The 23,170-nt window shown below is 45.2% G+C and overlaps 1 protein-coding gene across 2 annotated transcripts; it reads right to left on the bottom strand.

Moving 5' to 3' along the window:
- Positions 1 to 348: 348 nt before the first annotated feature.
- Positions 349 to 21,833, bottom strand: FAM83F (family with sequence similarity 83 member F). Of its 2 annotated transcripts, XR_010921973.1 has the most exons (6): positions 20,988 to 21,833; positions 14,703 to 14,870; positions 9,559 to 9,680; positions 7,356 to 7,912; positions 7,173 to 7,273; positions 349 to 2,740 (listed from the first exon to the last, which is right to left on the bottom strand). XR_010921973.1 is itself a non-coding variant. In XM_067559530.1 (5 exons), exons 1-5 carry the CDS (start codon positions 21,429 to 21,431, stop codon positions 2,676 to 2,678), a joined length of 1,539 nt encoding a protein of 512 aa, XP_067415631.1. In that variant the 5' UTR covers positions 21,432 to 21,833; the 3' UTR covers positions 349 to 2,675. The 2 variants fall into 2 exon arrangements, 1 of the variants encoding a protein (XP_067415631.1); XM_067559530.1 differs by having other exon boundaries at positions 7,173 to 7,912.
- Between the last annotated feature and the right edge of the window lie 1,337 nt (positions 21,834 to 23,170).

Raw genomic sequence — 23,170 nt, 5'->3', positions numbered from 1 at the left:
CAGTAACGCCCCACTGGAGTTGTTAAGGAATGTGTTCACAAGGTGCAGCATTAGACTGCAAGGCAGCAAGTTTAGTGGAAGTTAAGAAATCTAATAAATATTATTAAAATCTAGCTGTGTGTAATAAGGCTGAAGAGTCCCATCAGACATCAGAGCTAAGGCATAAAACTAATTCCTGAGGCTACTAAAAGTTGGAAGAAACACACACCAAAAAATTGTACGTGGAAGCTGGACAAAACAAAAATGGACAATCAGTTAAGATCTACAGGGAAAAATAAGCACAGCAAAAAAAGATGACCAAGTTTATGTTAGCCAGTGAGGTTAAAGGAAATAAGGGCTTTTGGAAAAAGTAGTACCAAACAGAAAGTCATTCCACTAATAAGCAAGGGAGGAATGAAATTAATAGTGTAAGAATAGCTGAGATATTGATTTCCTTTTAAATCTGTCTTAATCAGAAAAATAAGGAAAAGATGTGGATAGTAACTAGGACCTTTAAAATATATTGATCAAAACAGATACGGGACTATTCAAATCAGCATGTCGTTAAGTGAATTAAATAGTATATTTACTGAACTACATTTTAAAACACCAATACTTTAAGTCATGGAGGATAGGGAAGCACCAGAAGACTGAAGTCAGACAACAGTCTGACCAATTAGAAAAAGTATATGAGGAGCAATCATGGCCATGGTAAACTTAATTACTTTACCAGAGATTGAAGTTAAACAAATACAAGGAAGAAGAGAATAATCTCCAAACAAATAAGAGGATAACAGAACAAAGACTAACTAAGCCACCTCAGTTTATAAGGAGTAAGTTTTGTCAAGACAATCCTGGAAATACTCACATATGTGAGTAGCCCTGCTTAACTTGGTGGGACTGCTCTTGTATGAAAGAGCAAGTGTTTTAGTGATGGTGTAAACCCCTACCCCCTGCTGTGTTCTTGGAGAGGGGAAGCTTCATAAAGAAGAGTTGCTGTTAGGTTGGAGTTGGTTGAGCCAAATTATAGGGGTGCCATTTATTCTCAAGCTGGCTATACTGATGACAACCACTTTGTCAACTCACTTTGGGGTGAGGATACCCAATAGATTGAGGGAAAGATGCCATGGCCAGCTTAAGGTCAAGAGAGGTTCTTAGGAGCATGCTTAGCAGTAGCATGCTTGCCATTCATACTATATATACGGCACATACCCAGTGTTGCAGCTCATGACTGTTTGCTGTCCCTATAAATAAAGATAGGGGGAGACAGAGAATTCCATTCAGGTTCTTATACCAAACCCATCACTATGGTATTTGAAAGTCAGACCTGCTGATAGAAGGAAATCTGCTACGAGTAACTTCCAGGCAGGGCATTGGCAGGGGACAGGACTCAATTGACCAGATTTTATCAGTTTTAGGAAACTCCCTCATCATACAGACAACCACGGTGATCAAGGACCCAACAGACTATTTAGGACATTTCATTTCTGGGTGGGTTTTCTTTGCTACAGACTCCAAGTACAACTAGATTGTGTGCTGAACTTTGTTCATTTTCTTTAAAGAAACCATATTTTCTTTGGGTTCAACATCATGTTAGTACAAATATATTATTTGTATTTAGGTGGTTATTTACCATCATGATGTATTTTCCTTACCAACCACTGAAGGTTTGTTGAAGGCAACATAATGTGGTGATCTGGAAGGCAAGAATTCAATCCACACGGCAGGACAAAATGCTATTCCAAAGATTGAATGAATCCAATGGAAGTGTGCAAAATAAGTGGTGTCTCCAGTATATTTATGGGATTGAGACCTTGATTTTTATGTTTTTGGAAGGTGGAGGTTAATGAAAAATAAGCCAGACATTTGAAACTTTCACCTAGCTCTCCTTATTTTCTCAGCCTCCAAGATGTCCCTTTACTTACTCACTTTCCATTAAAACCAAGATGGCACAGAATTAATGATTAAACTGATTTTATGGCAGCTAGCATTGGTCTGTATCATCTCTTGTGTCCCTGTATAATCTTGCAGCACTCCTTGCTATCCCAGGCCTGGGACCCCACACAGATATGATAATGCACCTTGATCTTGGTCTGAAGCATCCCCTAAGATTACAAACCTGATCTCCTGAGTGGAAATTATTACCACACCATTGAGCTCTGTTGTTAGTCTTGTGACATGAAGTGAAGGGCTAGTATACTAATCCCCTAACTGTCTTCCAGCCAAGCCCTCCTTCCTCAATCACTGAATCCTCTAGCTAGTCCCTGCTGATGACAACAGAAATCTATAGAAATCCATGAATAAGGAAAATCCACATGATCTGCAGATTTCACAATTTTCTCCCAAATGATGCAATGCTGTCCTTTTGAGTCTGTAGCTAGATTGAAATAGCAGCATTAAGTAGGAAGCTCCCCTGCATTCATCTCAGTGCAGGTTTAGCTCTGAATTCCAGTTATCACAGTTAAATATTGACATTAACACTTTCATCGCTAATCCTCACATGGGAACCACCCACATTTTATGCTTTATGCAGCATGTGCGCTTTCCCTGGAGGAGCAAGCTGCATCCTGGACATTACACTGCTTTGAAAGACCATTGTATGAGAACAAGTCTACAGGTTTTTAAATGTGTAAACAGTAAGACATTCCATCAAATGTTCTTTTTGGGTCTTCAATGCTCCTGACATTCCTTCCAGATCAAGACATAACACAGGCTGACTGTTTGGTTTTATCCCTTTTGGGAGAGTTTGAGTTCATTTTACCTGTTAAAAAAAAAAAAAAAAGTTAAAAGAAAAAGATTTAAATAAAGCTTTCAGCACACACTTTCAGCTCTCCCTCATTATATTGCTTGTTGTAGACCCTCATTCAACTCTGCCCTCAGTGGGGGTGTGTGGGGTCAACTCACTTTCTAACTTTGAAATCAGAAGACACCAAAAAAGAAAGACTCCAGAAACTAGAAGTGACAAAGCTTTATATCCACTAGAGAAATGAGCTCTGTTTTCTGGCCAGTAGGCATGACAGCCTGAGCTATGGTTTCCTCAGCTCACAGAAGACAAGAAGGGCCAGACCTGGTCTCTGCTTGCTTGGGACACTTCCAAAGAGTTAGAGATGAAAAAAGTGGTCAGCTTGTCCACTTGAGCCGTGCAGCCTTAGTCCCTACAATACATTCTGCAGTGCTTTATTCAATCTAGTGTCAAATGTCCAGAACGATGGGGCTTCCACAACTTCCCTTGAGACACAAATCTGGGATGTTATAATCCCACAGTTAAATGTGAGATCTAGCCTAAATAGTCATGTTCTTAGTTTCAACCCATTACTCCTTAATCCCCCCCCATCACCACCCTGAACAGTTTCCTTCTTTCCCACTCCTCCCTGAAATCTGTACCCTTTAATACCTGTGAAGTTATCCTATCCCCTTTAGGCAGTGTATAGCTAGACTAGACGTACTTCGTTCAGTACAGAAGATGCTGGTGGGGAAGGCTGCTCAAGATCCAGGGGTAACATTTTTAAAAAAATGAAGTCCTCAAGCAGTACGCTGGAACATCAACCTAGCAGAAATCCCAGTAAATGGTGGCTGGGCTTCTGACCAGGCATTACCCCAGTTTTCACTGATGATGTCTCTGCAACCCACATGCTTTGTATTTAACTCTGGCTGTATCTAACTCTGGTATAGTCTTCTGGAATATAAACAGCCAGTAAGATTTTTCAAGTCCTGCCCCAAAATTTATTTCTCTCCTTTCATCACTGTCTGACGCTCTTACTATTCATTGAGCCATAAACTGCTGAGATAGTTTCTCTCAAGTTATGACCAAGACAAGGAACGGGGTCTGGTCTTTCTATGTATTTGTAAGATGGTATGCATCTCTACAGCTCTATATAATGAATGAAATTACTTTAGAAGGTGTGTGTATAGGCAGGCCCAAAGGGTTAATGCATGTTTGTGTGAATTTTAAGAAAATAAATGCATTGAATTTAAAGTGTGAAGCTATGGAGAACTGCACACAACCACATTTTGTATCCCAACCTTCCCTTCCACCCTCAAACAGCACAGCACCATTCCTCACTTCAGCCTACACAGAGCCAAGCTTCACTTTTAAAATGAAGCCAGCCCCGAAGTTATCTGAGTAGTCAGAAGTGCCTCACATTTTCTCAAAGTGTGAACACCACTCCGTATCCACACCTAAGACATTTTATTAAACCCTCAAGCAGCATGTTACTAACAAAGCAACCACATAAATAAGATTATGTACCCCTTGTTCTTTTTCCCCCTAATCCCTACTTCGCAAGTGTTACCCTGGGGCCTAAACCTTAGTCTGAGTAGCCACATTGAAGGTTGCAAGATCAAACTCTTTGACTGTAAGCATCTCAAAGCAGGGACTATAGTCCAAATTCAAGGCAATTCTTAAGTTATATCCCTCCTCCCCCCTTATATTCAGACTCCCTTAGCTACACTTGCACCCACTGTTGTAATGTCAGGATCACCTACACCTTTGAACTGGCACGTCTTTAGTATTTGTATAAATCTAATAGGAGACCCATATCCAGGAGTGACCCTAACTATTTTGCCAGCCACTCCCAGCTGACAAGCCAAAAATAAAAAAGGGCCAGGGAGTAACAGCGGAGGGGAAAAAAGCCACCTGGAAGTTTGTACCCAGGGTGACTGCCCTACTCACCTCCCCAGAACCTCAGAATGTAGGCCACCCACATGCCCACCAAGTTCACTGTTGACGTGAGATTTCTAAGGTTTTTGCTGCATTTACTTTATAAATTGATACTCAAAGTTTATACTTTGTGTGAGTTTTCTTTTTACCATCTCATTGTTCATACACTACCCTAAATTGTGGTAGGTGACTTACAGTACTGACAGGAAGACACAGTTCAAGCCCCAGAACGGTATCAACCTCATTTCCAAATGACATGTGGGAGTGACAGGGTGATGGGAGAACTATTTTACAACACCTAGAGTCAGGGGATAGAAATATGGCATCTTTGTCACCTTAAAATTGCCTCTTTAAAGAGATAGGTGGGGAAAACAGACTCAATAGTTCTCTAGTTTTGTCACTAGAGGGTACTGCAAGACCTTAGGTCAATCCATCTGATTTCATAAGTCTCTACAGATTTCCTTCCTCCGTGGGGACCAGAGAAGTATCTAATGGCATATACTAGCTGTGCAGAGAATATGCGGTCATTTGGCAAGGGGGAAGGGAGGGCTTACTCCCAACTTCCCAAATTCTAAGGGTGCCCCCCAAAATGGATCTGCTGTGGTCTAGATTAGACTATTCTCATCTTGTTTCAATCTGTTTTAAGTAGCTTTGCTGTGTAAATCTCTCTCTCAAGGCAGAAATATTTCTAAGAATCTAACTGATGGCTGTTTTTTAATCTTGTCTTTCTCCCCAATACCCTTACTTTCCTGGTCTCTGGAGAGTCTCTTTCAATTTATTCAAAATGGCAGCTTTAGGCTTATCAAATATCCTCCCCACCCCACGTGCCATTTCACATTCTTCTGGGCACAGAATAATCCCCTGGTTAGGATGGGCCAGGAAGAAATTACTACATTAAGGTAATGTTTTCCACAGCAATATGAGATGTTCTGGTTTTGTAACTCTCTCCAAAGCATCCAGCAGGGGTTGCGATCAGAGAGGGGAGACTAGCCTGGATTGTCTACTGTAGGTTTGTTCCAGTCTGACAACATCTAAGCCAGTGGTTCCCAACCTGTCTTCCAAAGTTGCCCGCCGCTCCAGTCCCACTGGCTGCAGAAGGGAGCTGCTGCCTAAGGATCCAGGTGGAGCACATTGCTGTGGGGCTACAAGACCGGTGCAGACTCCTTGCTGCACCCACGGGGACAGGAGATCAGCGCTCCCCTTCCCTGGCTCCAGCAGGTAGTATGGCAAAGGGCATCCCCTGGGTCCCTAGGTGCTGGGGTCCCTGCTGGAGCCAGAGGGAGGGGAGCACTGATCTCCCATCCCCCTCACTGCAGAAGGGAGCCACAGCCTAGGTACCCAGGTGGGAGCACACGGGGCTACAGGATACATGTGGTTTCCCTGTTGCAGCCAGGGGGATGGGAGATCAGCAAGGAGGCCTTGCTGAACTCCTTCTGTCTGGCTGCAAGGAGAAGGGGGGGAACTGTTGGTGGAACAGTCAGGACCCACCAGGCTTAAGGAGAGGGCAGAACTCTAAAAATCAGTACCTTCCAGTCTGGCCTTCACTTAGCAGGCCACCCATCGTGACTTAGCTGCCAGGCCATGTGCTTCAGTGTGTAGTGACAGTCACTCATCTATACTAGTGCTTTGTCTGTGAGTGTGAGCCATACTGTGAGTAATTTGTAGGTGTAAAATAGTGAGTCTAAAAATGTTTACTTTAAAGATATAGTGATCTGTAGTTCTTAACGGTGTATACAGCAATACATTTTTTATGAGTTGATAGACTGGTGGCCCTTCAGGGTTGTAAAAATGATATTTGTGGCTCTCAAGCAAAAAAGATTGGGAACCACTGATCTAAGCCATTCAGGAGCTAGTGTGGGAAGGGGATTTGCCAGTTTTGAATTCACCTGAGTCACTGAAAATTTACCTGGGCAAAGCCATTGAAGGACACGTTGTAAGCACTGATTATGACCATGGTGCGATAACTAGTTTCTATTTCCATGATGCTCTCCCCCATGTTGAGTGGGCAGGATGGAGAAGTAGATTATGTAGAATTTCCCCACTCTGTTTTCCCTCCCCCCATGACCTTGTCATAGTAACTCTGCATCAGTCAAGTAAAGCTGAGTAGGTGAGGTGGTAGGAGACATCTGCAACCGATCAGTGCAACGGAGCCCTGCTCATAGGGTCCCTCAAGTACAACATAAGGTTCCCTGCTTGCACCCAGGAGAGTAGTGAATCACTAACAGTTTCTAGCTGGGAAATAAAGAACCTATGTCTGGAACCTTTTTACATGGGGAGGTGGGAAAATGAGAGAGATGCTCACCCTCCCCATCTGGAGACCATCAGAGGAAGTCAGATGAGAAGGGCGAGTCTTACAAAATTTCCCCTTAAAAAGCCTGCAAGATTTTGTTTCATTGGCCACAGTTGCTCTCCTTGTCATTTTAAGGCAGAGGGGAAAAGAAACGATTGGAGCTGCCCTCATGCGTCTATGCTGAGCATACTTGGGCCTGCCACTGAAGGGGAGCCCAGGGGCACCGCGGTGGAGGAGGTTTACCTGAGGTGCCCCCACAACTCCGAATGCTGACAGGGCTGAAGCTGATCAAGTCCTCTTCTGGCGACTTCACGATCACAAACTCTTCTCCTGAGTGTCCCTCACTGGCAAAAGAATTGGCCTCTGTGTTCATGGCTGGGGACCGTTTAGCTCTCCTGCTGAAAAACCCACTGCCAAACCTCTTACCCTGCTTGGAGTTGGCCTCCCCATTGGCTACAGAGTTGCCAGCCCCATCATCCTTCCTGGTGTCGCGAATGGACTCCCTGGATTTGGATTTGGATTTCAGATCCGGGTAGAACCGGGAGAACAATTTCTGGGGACTCCGGTTCACTCTGCCCGAGCTCTCGAGAGGTGGCTCAATTACTGGTAACACCTGCTCCACCGTGATCAAATCATTCAGAAACTGATTTAGCCGCTTCTTCGACTCACTTTCCTCCTCGTTCTTTTCCAATTCCCCCTGTGCCTCCTGCCTCTGGCGTGAAGCCCAGAGCAACATTTCACCAGGGGCAGCCCCTGCCACTAGACTATACTTGGGATTGATGATCTTACGAGACACAGTGGAGCGAAGCTCCGATTTCCCAGCTCCTGAATGAAAAGGGCTAGCAATGTTCAGCTCCTTGTGGAGATTGACCTCCTCAGAGATGGCGTAGAGCTCACGAAACTCGATGTCAAACATCTCTGCATTCTGCCCTGTCAACAACAGGAGGATGTTTCGGTCAATGTGGGATGAGCTCCATGTGAAGCTGGCGAGAGAGAAGACCCTGTTAGATTTTTGGATGGAGATATGGAGACCTGATACCTCTCCAATCCCCAGATGGCGACCTCTGAGTGCTCGGCATTCAGGAACACACGGCAGTGCAACCATTTGACAAGTATTTTACCCACTTGAGTGGCAGGATATATATTTTAAAATCTGGTTCTTTATTGTACATGTGGACAAATCTGATAGAGAAAGCTGCATGACCTTAAAGTACAGTTCCCCTTTCTGGACAAGGACACCAGTAACCACACTTAACCTGCTATTGCGGAATTGGCAGGAGGGCTCTCTATAATGCCCTGCTAACCTCCTCTATATAGGAAACTGGCCACAGTGGATGCTGGGGAATCCAAGCTGGCCGTTGGCTTGTGCAGAGGAGGAGTTCTGTCACGCAATGAAACATTCTATTGACTCAGGGATACTCTATCCTCCAAAAGTCAGTTCTGGGTTCTCTATCTCAGTGTTTCTCAACCTTTTAAGTAGCAAGTACCCCCTAACTTCTGAAAATTTTAATAAGTACCCCAACACAGAATTTTCCATGGGATTTTAGATTTACAAACTAATGTGAGCCATATGTTGGAAGAAGAGATGAGTATATAAGGCTGTGATATGACAGATGTCAGATCTAGTGTGTGTAGTGTTACCACCTTTACACCACGGGTGTGCAACTCAAGTATGTACCTGGGCTAGAGGTGATGTTGGCCATAGCTAGGAGGCTCTGACCGGCATGCCAATGCTGGGGAATTACAAAGCGCCGCGCCAAATTTTTTGCCACAGATTTGAGAAGAAGAAGGGGTGAGAGAGAGACAGGGAAGAAGGGTGAGAGAGAGAGAGAGAGAGAGAGAGAGAGAGAGAGAGAGAGATAGGAAAAGAGGATAACTGGTGAAATCTGGGACGGTCATAGTGGTCACTGATCAGCTAGAGCAGTGAAATTGACAAGTTTTCTGGGCACTGGGCTTTGACCCTGGGAGGGGAGCTGCCACCTGGGCAAGTTGCAGGTGGCTGCCACCTGGCTGCCAGCTCGGGAGGTAGGCAACTGCCACCCAATCTGAGCTGGGGCAAAGGAGGCTTCCGCGCCAGCTGGGACCCAGAGATGTGGGCAGGTGGCTGCTACCTGTCATTAAACCAGGGCACTGGAGACTGTCCCTCTGCTCGGAGCCAGGGCGCAGGTGGCTGCCATCCAGCTGTGAGCCCAGCTCACAAGACACAGGAGGCTGCCACTGAGCTCCCACCTGGGAGCTGGGACCCGGCAGGAAGCGGGGGGCTGCTGCCTGCCTGCCCCAGAAGATAGCGGCTGCCACACGCCTCCCAGCTGGGAGCGGGGAAGCAGGCTGCTGCTGCCTGGCTTCCCCAGAAGTCAGAAGCTGCCGCCCACCTCCCCTTCACTCTGTTTTTCCCCGGGTACCCCCTGCCTGTGTCTCGCGTACCCCTGTACCACAGGCTGAGAAACTATGCTCCATCCCACATCAGACTTCACCAAAGAGCTCAACTGGACACGACAGCTTAGCTAGGAAATGGACTGGACAATTGTTAGGGAAAAGAAAGGAAGAAGGCTGCTCCCTCCTCCCCTAGGTAAAGTAAGGGGTAGACCTTATACAAGGAACATGGGTATGTCCTGGGTGAGTGACCCACCTGTAGGATCCAGTGGCCACTTTTTCACCATCCACCATCAGGAACCGGGAGGCCAAGGTGCCTTTGATCTTCCCTGATGGCATATAGAACCCAACTCCCGTCACAGAACGTACACGGATGTTCTAACAGGAAGGTGAAAAAACAAGTCACAACGCATAGTACATATAGAGAATCAGATAATCCCCATCTCCAGGCGCCATCACCCCAGTCATCTCATCTCACCTCATCCCATGCTACTTCTTATTTCACATTAGCCAACAGAAATCAGAAAGATTACAGAAGGGATAATCCAGTGCAGAATGTACTTCCACTGTCTGTCACAGCTTGTCACTAATTTTCTATACAGGTCACTCTCCTCCATCAATCCGTAGGCCTGGCCAATAGGTTAAATTTGTTTGCAACTCTGCCTGCTCCATTCACCTATTTATCCCAGCACTCAGAAGTCTAAAATGAGGTGGGATAAAGCTTTCAAAACCTAAGAGAAGAAAATTATCCTCACTCCCCAGTTCTGAGATGCAGCCTCAAGAGGCCTAGCCAGGTGGGGGAGTGAATCAACAATGGAATTTTTGCATTCCCTGATTCTTGGGTCTACCCCCAGTCACCAATAAGCCACTCTGCCAGTCCAGACTAGCTGGAACACAGTGCTTGTGGCCATATACACTCCTGACCACTGCATATTCCTATGAAGGGAGAAGGGAGACTCTACTATGGGGAGACCCACCTGGGTGTTAATTTAAAGGGGCTGAAATGCAGACCTAAGTCAGGGCCTCAGGCTCTGGTCTCATTTATGTTGTCTTTGTGATAAAGCATAGCTGGATAAAGGGAGGGAAATTAAAAGTCTGGACAATTTAATTATCAGAGGCAACAAGAGGAGAAACCACCACAATTATCTGGAATGTTCCAGTAGGAGATATTCCCTAGCCCCCCATAACGGAAGTTTCCTAGTCTCCTTCTGCTCCAGTAAGAAGAGAACTCCTTTCCTTACCAGTTGGCTGGGGAGAATTCCCAACCATCTGAGAAACCTAACTGGCCATTGCAAAGAGATCAGAGGGCATGACAGACCACAGAATCCTCTTTCAGAGAGATGGTGGAATAAGGGTTGGTCATACTAAATGTCCTGAGTAGACTAGAAAAGTGCTGACTTAAGGCGACATGACTTTCAGTGTTAGATTTGTCTGTCTGCACATAACATACAAGAACATAGATTGGAGTACACAAACAAGTGCTATGCTGATTAGACTGATGCTGTATGTTTAAAGAACCTGGCTGTATCAGACTGGATTTCCAGCCATAGGTGAACTTGCTGTCTCAGAGAAAAAATAAATAAATAAATAATGATCGATGTAAGTCAACAGCAAAGTGTATGTGTCAGTAAAAGCAAAGAGATAATTTAGAAATAATTCTCTTTTCTTCAGCCTTTGTTTCCAAACTACAAATACTTTTAAAAAAACAAATAAAAAAAACAAACAAACAAACAGCAGTGTGGTCTAGAGAAATAAACACAGGGTTAAGAGTCTGGAACTCCCATTTACTCTCAGCTACCATTAACTCTGTGTGAAGCCTTACAGTCACTTCACCTCTCTGCTTCATTTTCCCAATCTGCAAAACAGGAGTGTTGCAAGGGTTAGTTCATGTTACTGCAGCCCTCTGAGCATGTGAAGGGTTACTTCTATTTATTATGAGCTTTAACAGCTTTACTATTTTAGTGATCTATGAAAGCAAATGTGCAGGAACACATTCAAAGGAAACTGGAATTCTTTTAAAATCCTAGTTTTCTGAACATAATATGTACTTTTTAATCTGTTCATCATACAGTATCTGTTTGTATTTGCTCAAGAGAAATGCTGCAGTGTCAGTACAAATTCTGACTAATAATAAATTATAATACTTGCATTCATATACTGCTTGATATGTTTGAAGTGCTGTGCAGACAGTAGCTAATTATCCCTAACAATATCCCTATAAGTATCATTACCCTATGTCACAGATGGGAAACCTGAGAATGTCAAAGTGACTTGATCAAAGCCTCACAGTGAGTCATGTGCGTGGGTGCTGAATGCAGGTCAAGGAGAATGCACAAGAAGCAGGGTGTCCTGTACAGTTTTTATTATAACATTTTTACCCATCTGGTTTTCCACTGAAGGTCTTTTTCTATTTAACCAACCTGATTTTGCTGCATGCCAGTCAATAGCCCATGATCTGCAGATAGAGTGATCTCAGTTTTTCAAATCAATCAAAAGAGAGGCAAGAGATTATGTGACATTTTTTAACTGGAAGTAATCTGTATACTGAGAACAATCTGTGTGAGCACAAAGCCAGAGGTGTTACACCAGCATTTAGCAAGGGAAGGTTTCACTGGATTTGCACATTTCATTTCCTGCTTTTGGTAAAAAGAAGTCAAATTTGATTTTCTTTTAACTACTATGATCTGAAAATAACTTTTTACATGGGCACAGAGGGGGGTAGAAAGATAAAATATTATCACACAAATACCCTGTAATAGTCTAGTCACAAAGATATACCAATAAGGCTTGATGTGCAGAAAACACAAACAGCATGCCATTTATTGACTATACCATATTAACTACCTCCAAATCTTCTGTTTCTATAATGTCTCTTGCCCTGAAAGATCTCAGGGCATTTAAAGACTGATAAATAAACTATACATAGGGAACACCATCCCTCCACTGAAATGCACTCACCTCTGGGATGAAGCACCACCATGCTACTAAATAGTTTAAGGGTATGTTTACCCTTGAGCGTGATTCCCAGTATGCGTGGATGTATCCACGCTAGCTCTACTCAAACTAGCACCTAAAAATAGTAGTGCATCTGCAGCAGCAAAGGTGGCTTCTCAAGTTAGCCACCCAAGTACAATCCTGCCCAAGCCCCGGGTATGTACTCAGGCAGCTAGCCCGAGCTGCTGTGGACAACCTGCAGTTTTTAGGTGCTAGCTCCAGCAGTGTTAGAGCAAGCATGTCTACACAAGCTGGGACTCACACCTCCCAGCTCAAACGTAGATGTACCCTAAGAGGAAGAATACTATATCCAGTTGTAATAGAGTGCAATTACCTAAATTACAGTATGTCCAGGACATTTCTTAAGAGTGTAGAAAAAAAATCAGAGTGCTATGGGATCTTTTAATGACTGCAACTAAACAGAATCTTGGTGTTACAGCCAGTTACGTATCACCTGGAAGACAGCACTTCCAGTGGCAGACTACCATTACTACCATGCCAGAACCTTAGTTCAATATTAATACAAGGGAAAGTGCCATCTATTCAATCATCACACCACCACTTCTTGCAGAACCTTGGTGTTCCTTGAAGGTCTCCCAATGAAGTGCTGATCTAGCTTGAGCCTGCTTAAACTGTAAGATCTGAGGGGATCCCAGCAAAAGGTGATAGGGCTATGTGTTATTATTTGGCTGGTTGAAAGTACAAACTACTATCCCTGAGAAGGACATTAACAGAGGTCTGCCTTCATTGCAAGGCTATCAGAGAAGCCCATTTATGGGGGAATAAGGCTGAACTTAAGTATTGAAGTCTTTCCCAAAGGCAGCAGGAAGTGAAGTATAAAAAGGGAGCACAGCAGTTAAAGATGTTTTGAAAAAAGAAAGCAGAAGACGAGTCTAGATCCCAGCTAGAAGCAAATTTATATCCATTTAGAAACTTCAAGTCTTGTTTTTATCTACCACAGTCAGTCTTCAGGAAACCATATTCTTTGTATTTGAATTGCAACCATGAACAGATGCTCGCTTTGCAATGTCTTCAACCACAGGAGACCTAGTTTTCATCATGAGCAATGACCAACTATTTCCTGCCAGGAATCAAAGCAGGCTGGTCATGGCCTCATAGAATCTCTGCAGGCTACACTCTCTAGGCCACGCAGGAGTTTTGATGTGTAAATGTAGGAGATCTGTCTGTCTCAGCTCTTTAATGTGAAACTCTTCCTACTGCCCACACATTAATCCTCACTAGGTAGACTAGACCCAGACCCTTTATCAAGTTCTGTGACACTTGTACATGAACATACTGTAACTGACACCATCTTGGTGCATAAAGGCCTGAACAAAGTGCACAAAAATTAATGACTCCACCCACAAACCCTGGAGGCAAGCACCATAGGCACTCCCCTTAAGAGAGCCACAGGGGTAACCTCACATGCGATCAGGGCTTAAATTCTCAAAATATTCCCAGAGTTCTCCTCACCCCCAATTCAGCATGCCAGGGTTCAAGCCCCATGGGTATGAAAATATTTACTGGCGCTCTGGCCCGGACAACCCCAACTGAATTTAAGCCCTGCATGTAATAACTTGACCCAGGAAAAACAGTCACACATCGGGGTCACAAAATAAGCAGGGACTTTTACTCCAAGTCTGGCTGAATTAATATAAGTGAGTTCAGTAAAGTAACAAGACAGAATTAGATAACAGTCAACAAACAAAATCGACAGGCCCAAATAATAGTCAGAGAACAACCGGGACTTTCTGGTTCTGGATCAGTTGGAATCCCTGCTCCAGAGGCACATGATTCTCCATGACAAAATTCTCTCCAATCAGAGATGCTTAAGTCAGTCAGGCACAAATCCTCCTCAGGCCCCTACCTACTCAGAGCTCCCCCTCTCATTAGGTCATTCCTCTGTCTTCACCTGCTCTTCTCAGCACCAGAGAACCATTTTCTTACTCTCCTGCCTTCCAATATGGCTCCTGTCCCCAGCTCCCTTCTGCCAATCAGAGCACATTGCAGGTAGAAGGGACTCAGTTGTCCATCAAAACAGTCTCTGATTCACCCCAGCACTGCAGCAGGTCAGCTCCCTGCTGGAGACACAAAGGCCCTTTTAAGCTCTGGCCTGATCTACATATAAAAGTTAAATTGACCTAGCTACGTTGCTTAGGGCTGTGAAAAATTTTACACCTTTAACACCATAGTTAGATTGGCCTAACCTCTGGTGTAAATGTGACTAAATCGAAGGAAGAATTCTTCAGTCAACCTAGCTACCCCCTCTTGAAAAGATGGATTAGCTATATTGACAGAAAAACCCCTTCTGTTGACATAGGAAGTATCTACACTGTGGCATTACAGCAGAACAGCTGTTGCATAGACATGGCCTCCATTCCAATGCTGAGTATCACAGTATCTTACCTGAATCTGGAAGCTACTGAGATCCATGCACTTGCACATCTCCAGGAAAAACTTGACATTCTCCTCATCCAGGATTATATAGACTGGGATCCGGCGTTTGTATGCTGCATCCACAATATCCCGGAAGATGTCCCGGTCTGTAAACAGGTCCATTACCACCGCAATGATCTGGAAGCAATGAGAGGGCAGAAAGAGAGGCAAGTAAAATACAATATTAGAGATATGGATGAGGGGTAATACGGGGACATGCAAACACACTAATATGCAACAAAAGAGCACGGGTGCCAAGCCAGCTGCGTAAAGCGTATACCCAAGGCAGACTAAAGCGTGAGAGAAACACATGCCTGAAAAACAATTCCGTAATCTCTATTTTATTTCACGGCTCCCAATGCCTGCACATGGAAGGAGTTTGTTAGTTCTTGTTGGGAGCGCTAGGAATTTCCAGGGAATGCCGCATATTAAGCAGAGGCCTCCACTGTGAGACCCCTCTGCCCATGTTTGTCTCACAGTGATTTACCTACATGTGAAGAGACCATGGAAAACCAGGATTCACCTATTTAGCACAAGGGGCCAGGGGAATTGTGGGGAGAGGAGTCAAAGTACTAAGGGTGTGGGAAGGAGGGGGATTTTGTTTTCCGGTTCCACGGATTTTCCTGAGAACTCTCCTGCCCGGGCTGGGTTCACAAGGAACACGTCTCTTAATCTGACCTATGGTGTTCAAATGCATCTGCTCATAATAACAGATACAGGTTGGCATTCAGTTCTGTGTTTGTTGGAGCTACAAGTATTCTCCCCGCTCTCTTTCACTTTACATGCCCAATAGGGTGCATTTTTCCAACAGAGACTTTATTTAAAAAAAAATATAAAAAGATACATTAACATGATGTTAATCTCACAAAAGTCTGAACAGTCAGCAGTTACAGGTAACTACACAACCAGAAGATTGTTGGCACCCTTTGCAATGTAGGAAGGTGATCTCAAAGGGCTTTTCTCTATAGTCCCCACCCCATCCCAGCCTCTCTTATAAAAACACTAGAAATATCAAGTCCCAACTTGCCTCTTCCTCCTGAAAGACTTTCCCCAGCCTTTGCAAGGCTCTGAATGAACCACCATGGGAGCTGCTGCTTTCCTAGTCCTATTAATTTAGGGAGAGAATGTAGAGTTGAGCAGTCAGAGGCCCCCTGGGAGCAGAGTTATCAGAATACAGTTTAAATTCCCTGAGCCCCATTCACAATGGTCAGCCAAGCTGTGTTAAAAAGAGGTATCATGAACTGTTCTTAAAACCAGTCAATCAGGCAGTGTGGTTCCCAGCCAGTGCAGACAAGAGCTCCTTTCCTTCATCTGAAGGTTGGAAGAGGTTCAGCTCAGGTTTCAAGTAACTACAGCAGGGTGAATAATCGTCTCTAGAGAGGCAAACTGGATCTGGCAAAGACCCTTTTGTATGCGTCAAACCATGCCACAGCAGACTTTCTTATTCCTCACCATACAGACACACAGAGACTTACCATTAGCAGAGGATTACACAATTAAAAAAAAAAAAAAAAAAAAAGACAGCTGCCAGCATACCTGTATCTGCCACAGGTGATCAGTGATTATACACATAGCCAGCTCTGTGACAGGGGGCCAAATATGGCCGACTAGTGGCAGAACACTGCCCTGTCATCAGATAGGATCTGGGTTGCAGTTTGTGATGCAAAGCTGAAGCCAATGTTCACCCGCTGGGGTTAGTGCTACGCACCATAGTGTAGAAGACCCAGATTTCATTCCCAGTTTTTCGATGCCTGATCATCGAAAGCCCTGCCTATCATAGGAAAACATTTGTACAAATTTCTCACAGTTGTGGACATGGATTTAGCTCCAGTATTAGTAACATTATGAGCCCTAGTTTAGACAGCCTGCCAATTGCTGCTGCAGTTTTAACCAAACTGGTCAATTAGACCTGGTCCGAGCAAGTCTAAATGTTGTAGTTAATAATAGTAACGATAGGAACCTTGTCTACATGAGGGCTCTCAAAGTTGCTAACTGGAGCTGAACTGGTATTGACAATGTGGGAAAGTTTTAGAAAATATCCTCTGTGTAGATAAGACCCTACCGATTGCCTCACCAACCTACCAGCTTGGTTCTCTCACTTCCCAGCAGAAACTGTGTGTTGCAGGTATAGGCCTGTAACCAGAGGGCAAATGCTCTTTGCTGCCACACACACTCCCTGTTTGGGTAGCTTATTCCCCTGGGGACTGGGAGTGCTGCTGTGTGCGGAGTCCAAACACCATATACTGCTTGTCAAAGCTTGGCAATGCTTGTCAAATCTTATTTAGCCCTAGCTGCTGCTATGGCTTTTCCATAGACACTCTGTCAATGAGCCTGCAACTGAGGCAACCAGTCAGATGGTTAGAGCACAAGACTGAATGTCAGGTGATCCCTTGTACTATTCCAAACTTTGCAATTAATTCAATGTGACCTTGGGCAACTTGGAGTCAAGGTGAGTGAAGTCATATATTTTATTGGATCAACTTCTGCTGATCCAATAAAATATATTACCTCACCCATCTTGTGTCTCTAATATCCTAGGACTGACACAGCTTTAACACCAACTTGGGCAACTTAATCAACCTCAATATGCCTCAATTTTCCTTGTCTGTAAAATGGGGATAATACCTACTTATTGTAAAGTTGTTTTAGATCCTCCAATAAAAGGCACATGAGAGGCATAGTCTATAGACTATTATCACCTTAGGGTGGTTGAAGTGATAAACTAGACTAAAACCATGGGAAGGGGAGGGCAAAATACTCCCAGCTCCACAGAATTGCCCCAACACCAAGAACAAACAACAGCAAGAAAGAAACATTCTGCACCTACTGTACATCATCTCGTCTGCCAGCATTCTGAGCAGAAATCTATATTACATTCCACCCCGCCCCTTGTGATGAGCAGCCCCATTTCTGCATGCCTAGTTGGGGATTAACACCTGTAACTAACACCTTGGTAAATAAAATAATGTCACACAAATGATGCCTTGGCTCAAATAAATGCAGGGCCCTGGCTCCTCTGCAAACTGTAAGAATTGGATACGCCCATGAAAACAATGACTGCCCTGAAATTTTCTGAGAATAGGTGACAAATCCCTACCATGTGGCACTTGCTCCAGGTTGTTTCTAATGCTGGCACAAATAGTGTACCCCTATTTACCACTTGGCAGCGACTGTGCCACAGGGAAAGATGCAAACAGGATTACCTGGGGATCTCCCTAGATTACCTGGAAAAGTGACAAAAGAGCAAATCAGCATATGAAGGGCTACCGCTACCAGAGTTTCCTCCCATCCTTATCTATAACATGGTGATAGTTATTTGTATAGTGACACAGGCATGCCTGACTCTTTACGGACATTTAGAGAATTGGCAAGATAATAATAGCCTACCTCACAGTGGTGAAGAGGCTTCATTTATTAATGTCTGTAAATCACTGATAAACCTTACACATGTGCCTAGTGTTATCAACACCTGCTCAGCCCCCCTCTGCAAGGGGAGAGAGAAGTTGCCCCAAAATTTCATTCATTAGCTAGGAGAGAGAAGGTGGGTAAGATAATATCTTTTTTGAACCAATTTCTGTTGGTGAAAGAGACAAGTTTTGGAGCTTACATAGAGCTCTTCTTCAGGGCTGGGAAAGGTACTCAGACTGTCTCTGATAAATACAAAATAGAACAGATTGTTTAGCCTAAGTAGTTAACATATATTCTAAGAGATCATTCAAAGTGAAGTGGCCCATTAACGCTTCTGCAGTCATGGACAAAAAAGGGCAGTTCCTGAGTTACAGATTGGTGTAATAAGCCATAAATCCAGTGTCTTTAATTAAGACCATGATTTTTAGTGTCTAGCAAAGTTAAACATTTAAGCTCCCAGACTCATCTTTAGAAGGTGTTGTGCAGGTTTCCCTTGAGGATGAGGACTGAAGGGTCAGATATACAGTGATTGTTTTGTGAAAAGTGTTCATCCAGGGGTGATTGGTATTTTCACCTTTTATCATTTTCCTGTGTGAGTTCATTCAAGAGGATAGGGACTGTCTGGTTTCATCCACATAGTTATTACTGGGCATTTAGTGCACTGGATGAGGTGCACCACATGTTATGACAGGCATATGTAAGACCCATGGATCACAAAATGTGTGTTGTGGGGGATACTGCTCACTGTAGCAGTGGAGATATAACAGATGCAAAATCTGCAGATGTTCTGGCAGGATCTGGTAGTGCTTTGAAGTTGGTGGATATCGATCTGTGGGAAGCTTGCTTCTGATGAGCTTGGTGAGTTATTTGAAGGCCAGAAGACAGGGTTTAGGAAAGATTTATTTCAGGATGTGGTCCCCAGCGAGTCTGTATTGTAATTGTTTAACAATATCCTATGTGGGTTCTAGTGTGGGATGGAAGTGATAAGTAGAGGTGTGTGGTCAAAGAGTTTTGGTTTTTCTTTTCCTGTACTGAAGCAGGTTCTCTCAGAGTATCTAAACAATAAGTTCCACCTTGTATATAGCTGTGACACTCTGAGTATCTTTCCCAGACCTGAAGAAGAACTTTGTGTAGTCTCTCTCACCAACAGAAGTCGGTCCTAAAAAAAATTTTATTTCACCCACCTTGTCTCTAATATCCTGGGACTAACATGGCTACAACAATGTTCTCTAGGTCAGCTCACATGACCATAACAGGTGGGTTTATCTTGAAAGGGCCATTCAATGTTTATTGGGTGTTTAACATGGTGATATAAGACCTTTGAGTTTGAGGGGCACAGGTTTTTCAGTTTGTCCAAAACAGCAAAAACAAAACAAAAAACAAAAAAACCCATACACAACTTTGGCTGTCAGGCACAACAGCTGAAACAGCTCCAATTCCTCATCCAATTCCTTTAGACACTGACACCACTACAAAGTGAATGCAAAATGCTACTAACTCTGAATAAAAACATTTCACACAGCCACTTTGTATTGGTGTTGCCCTGCACCTTCTGTAGTCACACAATTAATCAGGCCTTGCTTCATTATGAGAGAGAGAGAGAGAGAGAGAGAGAGAGAGAGAGAGAGAGAGAGAGAGGGGGATTCCCATTCGGAGTTGGGGTGGAGGGGAGAGAGAATGTGTAGTTGAAAAGAGGATCTTTCCGGAAAACTGCTTCCTATCTCATATAGCAGATTTATTTTGCAAAGGATATGTGTATATAAGGAGACACAAATGGCTTCCATTATCCACAGAAAGCAGCAGGGAGGGAAGGGGAGGGATCAAGTAGCCTCCCCATTTGCCACCATGGGTGCCAACATCGAAGGAAACTTGTGCAAGAAAAGAAGCCATTTTAAGTGGGATCTCTTCCTGGAAGCTTAAGCTCAGCAGACATGAGAAATACTCGACACATCCGTGTTCCAGGCAAACTATTGAATTGGTTTGTCTTTTTGGTAGAGAAGTACCATAATGACTAACAACAGTTTTCTGCCCCCAAAAGATAAATACAGCTATGCATCCTCTCAATTCCAGCTGTTTAACAACCAAGAGAGCATTCAGACCATTAAGTTATTGATTTAGAAATCCATCAACAAACTAATCTATCTAAATGTACAGAGTTAAACAGTTCTACCTAAATATGTGAGAAAGACAATTGAAACAGACTCACAATATGTAGCAGTTGCCTAAGCCACTGACTCAAACTTGGACAACACAAAATGGGCAGCTGATATAAAACCCCAATAACAATATAAAACCCTACACCTACAGCTCTGGATGTAGATTTCTGATGGAGTCACTTTGGCAAAACTTACATTTTGATTGTCAGTAAAGTGGCTGAAGATCATGAGCTGCTGGATAGGACACTAATCTATTGTAGATACTGGGGGCCCATAGCTAACTGTCTCCTATTTGACACAACAAGCAAAAGAAAATCTATTTTGGTGGGGATGGCAGGATGGTTTCCCCTCTGCCTTTTTTCATCGAGGACCCTCAAATTGAAGCAGTGAATGCCAGATCCTCCTCCCCAGAGGCCTCCCGGGATCCTTTAGAGTGGTTCCCCCTGAGCTTCTGTCTGTCTCTGACTGGTATTCAGAGAGTGTCCGGGACGGAGGTGCAGAGAAGATTGTCCCAGCGGCTCGCAGTAAGGTGCTGCTGCCATCTGAGAAGAAGAGGAACTCAAGGACACAAGCCACTGAGTGGATCCGCTCCCGCAGGAGACTCAGCAATGGGGCGGGGAGAGCGTGAGCACCGCACAAACCCAGCAGGGAGCCTGGGCGCTGTGTGGGGGACGGGAGGAAGGACACCTACCTTCTGTGCCTTCTGGATCATCTCCCGAACCACCTCCTTGAGGTGGGGCGCGTTCTCCTCCTTCCTGGGGTGGGTGAAGAGACCCACCCGGCTGATGCCCCGGTAGAAGTTCTTGTCCGTCCAGCCCAAGTCCAGCGGCGGCACCTCGGTGTCGGAGCACTCCGGCCAGTAAGCCAACGAGAGGGCGCCGCCCGCCCCGCCGCCGCCCTCCAGGTGCGCCTCGTAGCCGCGCCAGCCGTCCCGCAGGGCCCGTAGCTCGCGGCTGGAGAGAAAGTCCCGCAGCTGCTCCGTCTTCAGCCGGTCCCGATAGGCCGGCTCGCCTTTGGCGACCAGCTCCTCCAGCGCCCGGCGCTGCTCCTCGCTGTAGTAGAACCTGGCCTGGGCCTCGCTCACCTTCTCGTTCACGTGCGTCTCGTCCAGGCACAGCAGCTGGGAGTCCGCCATGCTCGCCGCGCCAGCGCTCGCTCGCTAGCTCACCTGCCGCTGCCGCCGGCCGGCCGGCCCGCTCGGAGGAGGGGCAGGGCCGCCTCACCTGGCTGCGGCCGGCCAGCGCCCGCCCAGCGGGCGGAGCGGCGGCTGGGGGAGGCGGGCTCGGCCCGGCAAGTTTCCCCCCGGCCCTGCACAGCTCGCTCCTCCCTGCCCCATCCCCGGCCCTTGAGGGGCAGCGAGGGCCCTGCTCAGCTGGCTGCTGCCGCCTCGGCGCAGGGCCGGGGGCCGAGCCGGCCGCCCTCCTCTGCGAAACCCCGGGACACTAGCGCAGGCAGCCTGAACGCAGGGGCGCTGGGAGAGGGAACAGCGCCCGAGGTAGGGGACAGGGCGATGCTTTGTTACCCGCCAGCACAGCCCCCTCCCCCCCTGGAAGCCGCACGTCTAAGGGCTCGGATACACGGGCCGCCCGTGGGCCCCAGCCAGTCACTATCTGCTCCAGAGGCGGCTCACTCAGCCGTCCAGCCTCCTCCACCACAGCTGGACCAGTGTGTGCCACCACCTCAGCCGCTACGTGGCTGCTGGGTGCCATTCACTGCCAAGGGGAGGGCTCCAGGCCTGGAAGTGAGGGCCCTATACAACTGGGTTAGAAGCATTCTTGGTTTTCTGATTTACAGCTCTGATGGGTAGCAAGATGTCAGCCCTTAAACCTTGCCGTGGTCCCAGAGCATAAGAAACTGAATGGTGATACCAGGTCAGACCACTGGTTCATCTAGCTCAGTATCCTGTCTTCTGACAGTGGCCAATGCCAGGTTCTTCAAAGGCAATGAACAGAAAAGAACAGACAAGCATTGAGTGATCCATGTCCTGTCATCCACTCCTAGCTGCTGACAGTCAGAGGCCAGGGACAACCAGCGCATGAAGTTGCATCCATGACTATCTTGGCTAAAAGCCATTGATAGACATCTCCTCCATGATCTTATCTAATTCTTTTTAAAATCCATTTATACGTTTTGGCCTTCACAACATCCTCTGGCACCAAGTTCCACAGGTGGATGGTGCATTGTGTGAAGAACTACTTCTTTTTGTTTGTTTTAAACCAGCTGCCTATTAATTTCATTACATGGCCCCTGCTTCTGACTTAGGGGAAGGAGTAAATAACGCTTCCCTCTTCCCTTTCTCCATGCCATTTGTGATTTTATAGATCTCTATCATATCCCCCCCTTAGTAGTCTCTTTTCCAAGATGAATAGTCCCAATCTTTTTAATCTCTCCTCATACAGAAGGTGTTCCATACCCTTAATAATTTTTGTTGCCCTTCTCTGACATTTCCCAAATAATATCTTTTTTCAGGTAGGGTGACCAGAACTGCACCCAGTATTCAAGGTGTAGGCATACCCTGGATTTATATAGTTGCATTATATTTTCTGTCTTATCGATCCCTTTCCTAATGGTTCCTAACATTGTTAGCTCTTTTGACTGCAGCTGCACATCGAGCTGATGTTGTCAGAGAACAGTCCACAATGATGCCACGATCTCTTTCTTGAGTGGTAACAGCTAATGTAGACCACATCATTTTGTACATATAGTTGTATTAATTTGTCTAGTGTGCATTATTAACCATTTTGTTGCCCAGTCACCCAGTTTTGTGAGATCCCTGTGTAACAGTTTGTAGTCTTCTTTGGACTTAACTATCTAAAGTAATTTTGTATCATCTGCTAACTTTTCAACGTCACTGTTTACCTCTTTTACCAGATC

The sequence above is a fragment of the Emydura macquarii genome, unplaced genomic scaffold (assembly GCF_026122565.2).
Source record: "Emydura macquarii macquarii isolate MOO-44397 ecotype Brisbane River unplaced genomic scaffold, CSIRO-AGI_Emac_v2 contig_2205, whole genome shotgun sequence".
Lineage (NCBI taxonomy): Eukaryota > Metazoa > Chordata > Testudines > Chelidae > Emydura > Emydura macquarii.
The sequence above is the reverse complement of the archived record's forward strand: the minus strand, read 5'-3'. Positions and strand labels throughout refer to the sequence as shown.

Coding starts and splice junctions, on each gene's coding strand:
- FAM83F (XM_067559530.1), bottom strand. CDS start 21,431: ATGGCGGACTCCCAGCTGCTGTGCCTGGACGAGACGCACGTGAACGAG. Junction 7,913..9,558: donor GTGGCCACTGGATCCTACAG/GTGGGTCACTCA, acceptor CTCTCTCGCCAG/CTTCACATGGAGCTCATCCC. Junction 2,741..7,172: donor GAGTTGTGGGGGCACCTCAG/GTAAACCTCCTC, acceptor TTTTTTTAACAG/GTAAAATGAACTCAAACTCT.